At 33.4% G+C, this 6,033-nt stretch overlaps 1 protein-coding gene across 1 annotated transcript; it reads left to right on the plus strand.

Annotated features, from left to right (window-relative positions):
* Positions 1-1,765: 1,765 nt before the first annotated feature.
* sst5 (somatostatin 5) lies at positions 1,766-4,918 on the plus strand. The gene is made up of 2 exons (XM_056461192.1): positions 1,766-2,005; positions 3,897-4,918. Exons 1-2 carry the CDS (start codon positions 1,874-1,876, stop codon positions 4,086-4,088), a joined length of 324 nt encoding a protein of 107 aa, XP_056317167.1. The 5' UTR covers positions 1,766-1,873; the 3' UTR covers positions 4,089-4,918.
* Positions 4,919-6,033: the final 1,115 nt, after the last annotated feature.

A 6,033-nucleotide genomic window follows, 5' to 3' on the forward strand; every position in this document is an offset into this window, starting at 1 on the left:
AATAGTTTTAAAACTCATTTCTAATAACTGATTTATTTTATCTTTGCCATGATGACAGTAAATTATATTTGACTAGATATTTTTCAAGTCACTTCTATACAGCTTAACGTGACATTTAAAGGCTTAAGTAGGTTAATTAGGTTAACTAGGCAGGTTAGGGTAATTAGGCAAGTTATTGTATAACGATGGTTTGTTCTGTAGAATATAGAAAAAAATATTTAGCTTAAAGGGGCTAATCATTTTGACCTTAAAATGGTTAAGAAAAATTAAAAACAGCTTTTATTCTAGCTGAAATAAAACAAATAAGACTTTCTCCAGAAGAAGAAAATATTATCAGACATATTGTGAAAATTTCCTTGCTCTGTTAAACATAATTTGGGAAATACTTAAAAAAAGAAAAAATACAAATTTATCACATTTAACATTAGGAAAAAAAGAATCTGTTAAAGTTTTAAATTAAAAACTGTAGCATGCTGTCAATTATTAGGCAAATAACAAACTGACCAGCAGATTCAACTGTCCTCAGTGTGAATTTGTCCATTTCAATAATAAAAAAATTTAACCAAGTAATAATATTAACGTAGAACTTCCTGATTTTTCTATTCTCTCTTGTAAAAAAATCATAGATAACAATAATAGCCTAATTAGCATTAAAACTAACTTTAACATGTTTCAGAATTGCCTTTTGGTGCTTCACACCTTTTTATTGGTCATTTTTTTTTCATTGAAGAATAAGGTACAAGATTTAGAATAAAAGTTACTAGTAAACTGTATACAGGGCAGTAGTGAAAGATGACTTATGTCAGATTCCAATTGGTCTTAAAGCCTTCTTCGATTAGTTATTTTCACAATTTATCTTGGCATAGCAGTCAAAATAGGACTCATGCATGGGACAAATTCTAAACCTTTGGTGGGTCTTTCGAATCCTCCCTGGCTAAGCCTGATATTACAGCCTCATGAAAAAAATACTATAGTAATTTAAAGTATAGTGTTTTTGAACCATACTGGTCTATAAGTACTAATGTGTTATGGTATTAATGCAACAACTTTAGTAGGCTAATATAAACAAATAAACCGATACTGTAGTTTTCTTCAACTATTGGGTATACTTCAATACACCTGAAACTATATAGAATAACTAAATTACAGGTCTACTACAGTATTTATTACTACTGTATATGCTCACAAGGTATAGTCTGTAGCAACAAAGCGTTGTAAACACTATAATATACACAGTCAGTGTTAAGTACACTTATATGGTTCAGAAACACTATATTTACAATAAATTACTGTACTATTTTCTCATGTGCGTATCTCCAGAGATGGATGATGGTGTGAACTAATGACTAAGCAGACCAATTAACATTTGAGTCACTTCGCATCATTAATTCCCCACCTTAATGAAGGCCTCATAGTGAGAACAAGACACAGAAACGCCGTTTTCTCCAAATCGCAAGTGACACCTGAAGGCCGACCAGCGCACAATACGATCATCACCCTGGGACAATGAACACCTTAACAGTTCATTAGTGCCTCCACACTTAATTAATAACACTTTCTCCCGTCAAACAGTCCTGTTCTAACTGATCCATTTTTACCCTGCGCAGCCTATTATTGGAAATGAGGCAGAATTGACGAGGCTTCTGGTTGAGAAGTAACACCTTTGGGTTGACCTTATCAAACGCCTTTCCTACTGGGTCCCGGATCAACAAAATGTCTCCTCAGCCTTTGCCCTTCTACACCCACACAGCGACACGACCACCTCCATTGCCTCCATTTTCGCCAGTCGACCCCAGGATGCCACATTTGGTGGTTATAAAAGCCTGTCGTGCCCACATCACTCCAAACGCCAGTGTTCCGCAGAGCTGAAAGGATGTTCTCCCGGTTACAGGTGGTGGTTGTGACTCTGTGGGTCTCTTTGCTGCTGTGCAGAGTCAGTTCAGCGCCCAGAGGAGACCTGCTGCTCCAGCTGCTACGCTCACAGGTGGACCCCAAGGAGAATGAGGTATTATTTATTAATTTTTAACAAGACCACGTTTAAAAATAAAGGCTTTTTATTGGCAGTGATGGTTCCATGAAATAAAAACTTTCAACACTCAGAATCTTTCCAGTGCACAAAGGGTTCTTTATAATGGAAAAAGTTGCCTTGGGAAATTAAAATGTTTAAACCAAACTAAAATGGTACAAACTCTATTGGAACTTTTTTTTTGTAGAAAAAGAGGATTTTACATTCTGGAAGTAAATATTATTTCAGTTATTTTTACCTTAGATATTCAGAAAAACTGTTTTTTAAATGTACATTTTGTTGCCTATATTTATATATACCGTGCTCAGCATAATTGAGTACACCCCATTTTGAAAATGAATATTTGTATCCATTTCTCAGTGAATATAGGCAATTTTGGTGCATTTAAACAAAACAGATGTATTAAACAGATATATTTATTAAAATATTTTAGTCACCAAACATATTTAGAAATTGAAAAAAACCCAACAATTAAATTCAAGCAAAATATTGCAAAGATTTGTATTTAATATTTTTCTATAACAAGTTATTTTGTTAGATAAGCTCCAGATTTGGCTTCAGTACTGACTAATTTAATGTATATGCTCAATTATAATACTGTATAGCTTCCTATTAAAATATGAATCTAAAAGATAGATTTGTGATGTGTTGCAAATTCTGGTCAATCATGTTAGGTTAGTTTTACAATAAGTTGATGTACTTGAAGTTATTTAGTCAAAAGAAAGAATGTTTTGAAAAAAAGCCAATATTTTTCAAATTTAATGTAATGTTTTGCTTGTCAATCCTTATTTTAATCATATATTTTATGATCTGTATATTTTAATACAGCACATTTAGTTAAATGTGACATTTTCTTACTATTTCCTAGGAAACTGTAATTGCATGTCTAAATGACCACTTAGTATTATGAACCTTTTTATTGATGCAATGTGCTCATATTTGATATGCTTAGTTTTTATTGATGTTCATATATTCCTTTGAAAAAATAATAACAAATAAACTGTTTCTAAATAAATACCAAAAGAAAGTGGACATTCTCAAGCAGATTCTTAGTAGTTACTAAAATTGATGTTCTTTTCCAAATGGGTAGGATCAAGTTTAATATGCAGTTTGACTGACAGTATTCCAGTCACTGTACTGTATTTGGAAATGCATTTACTATTGGTTAGATGCAAATCTGCATACATTTTGCAAGCATATGCACACACTTAAAGAAATATACTGCTGTTATTATAAGTCTGTCACAGGAAAAAACAACTCTCTCTCTCTCTCTCTCTCTCTATATATATATATATATAAATATATATTACTGGTCAAAAGTTAGGGGTCAGTAGGGTTTTTAAACGTTTTAAAATAAGCTTCTCCTGCTCACCAAGGCTGCATTTATTTCATCATAAATACAGTACAAAGTGTGAAATGTTATTGCACTATAAAATAACTGTTCAAAAGTAATTTATCATTTAATTTAATAATTTAATCATTTATTCCAGTGATTTTAATGAATTTTCAGCTTCATTACTCCGTCTTCAGAGTCACATGATCCTTCAGAAATCACTAATATTTATTATTGCTATTATTATTATTATTAATGGTAATAGTAATAAAAGCAATAATGACTGGACTAATAATTTCATTTGAAACTACATACAATAAGTAATAAATATTTAATAAATATTTAACAATTAAACATTTTTTTACACTAATATGCTGCTATGATAAACAGAATAGCTTTCTTAAAAAAAAAAATGACCCCAAACTTTTGACTGGTAGTGTACATGTATATTGTTCCCAGATCACAGTTAAGCTTTGATGCTAATCTGCAAAAATACATACTTAAGCAAGCAACATCTTCATTGTTTTCTGTTTCCAGCTTCAGGATCTCTCTCGTCTCCTCCTCCTGAAGCAGCTTTCTGAATCAGTGACTCCTGAAGAGAAAGATGCTCTCGACAGCATTGATGAGCTGGACGTTCGTAATGAAGTGGTTCGGCAGATTCCAGTCTCCCAGCGAGAGCGGAAAGCAGGCTGCCGAAATTTCTACTGGAAGACCTTCACGTCCTGTTAATTATACATCTAAATAGGATAGATCGCCCAAAAATGAAAATTCACTCACCATTTACTGACCCTCAAATGGAGTTTCTGTTGAACACAAAAAGAAGATTTTTAAGAATTTTGGAAACTGATAACCACTGACTTCCATAGTATTTGTTTTTCCTACTATGAAAGTTAATGGTTACCCATTTCCAACATTTTTCCAAATATCTTCTCTTGTGTCCAACAGCAGAAAGAAACTCAAATAGGTTTGGATGAGTAAATAATGACTGAATTTTCATTTTTAAATATTGCTTTAATTGTTCAACAAGAATAACTGTATTGGCATTAGTATTAGAGCAGTGTTTCTCAACCATGTTCCTGGAGGACCACCAGCACGGCACATTTTTTTATGTCTCCTTAACCAAACACACCTGATTCAGATCATCAGCTCCTTACTAGAGACTGAAAGACCTGTAATGGGTGTGACAGATAAAGTAGACATCCAAAACATGCAGTGCTGATGGTCCTCTAGGAACGTGGTTGAGAAACAGTGTATTATAGGATGCTTTTGAAGGGCAATACATGATGGATTAAGATTTATGTATATGTTCCTCACTTTGTCTCATAGTATCTGTATGTAACACTGTTTTCTCAAAATTTCACCAGCACACACAGTGGCACCTGTGATACTATTCCAGCGCAAAGAGTGTCCATATCTTTTTGACTAGTGTTGAATGAACATATGCACTATATACTAGATATTATCATGTTATTAGGCTCACTGTAAGTGAATTCATCATTAAAGTTTAAATATAGAGCTTTTGTCATCGCTAGATTTCTAGTCATCTGTAATAAAGTGTGATCAGGGACTGTGTGTTTATGTCTGATTGGCTCGAATGGATTAATACAAACACCAGGGGTCTGTTTTCAATCCCTCACTTAAATGATTTAAGTTGATTTGACAGATCCTGGATCTGTTAATCTTGATAACTGATCTTTGGCTAATTCTGGTTGCAGATTAAAATGTCTGGATGAACTGATCCGAGATCGATGCGTGTGTTGTGAAGGAAAGATCTATCGATCCTCGAAATCTTGATCAGCAATGCAACAATTGTCGTACAGCAGAGTAGCAAAATGACATCATCTCATTAATTATCCATGTATTAATTACTAATAAAATTAGTAGTAAACGGTTTGTTAAATATGATCCGCCACAGGTGTCAAATCCAGTGTCTGGAGGGCCGCAGCTCTGCACAGTTTAGTTCCAGCCCTGCTTCAACATACTTACTTGCAGGCTTCAAACAAGCCTAAAGGACTAATTTTGTATGATCAGGTGTGTTTAATTAGGGTTGGAACTAAACTGTGCAGAGCTGTGGCCCTCCGGGAACTGGATTTGACACCTGTGTGATATGCAATAACTTGTAGGCTGCAGACTTTACACTTTCATGTGTCAAGAGTACTTAGCAATTTAATAGTTTTACTTTTAGAGTGGATTTTCTTTATCCTATTCAAGTTTCTTAATTGGCGTAAGGAATAAATGGCTGTTTAAATTAATTTTGCATCAAAAAAGCATTTTGATATCATCAAAGCACCGGCATATTAGCTGTCAAAACATGTGCATGACTGCACAAATAATTATTCCTTAAAAAAAAATCTAATATTGTGCATGTCTATTTTCATACACAAATTGTACTAAAGCTGGGACGGTACCTTAAAATAGTATGCATTTGTATCTAAAAAGTCCACATTAACCTTTTATTTATATTATAATTAATATAAATTCATTATTGCGTATCATATTTAACAAACCATTTACTTCAAATTTGATGCAAGTTTGCTCACATGGATAATTGAATATTAATCAGATGATGTCATTACGCTGCTGTGCTGTCAGCCAATTGTTGCATAGCTGATCAGGATTTCGAGAATCGATAGATCAGTCCTTCACAACACACGCCACAATCTCAGATCAGTTC

This window comes from Danio aesculapii, chromosome 7 (assembly GCF_903798145.1).
Source record: "Danio aesculapii chromosome 7, fDanAes4.1, whole genome shotgun sequence".
In the NCBI taxonomy this organism is placed as follows: Eukaryota; Metazoa; Chordata; class Actinopteri; order Cypriniformes; family Danionidae; genus Danio; species Danio aesculapii.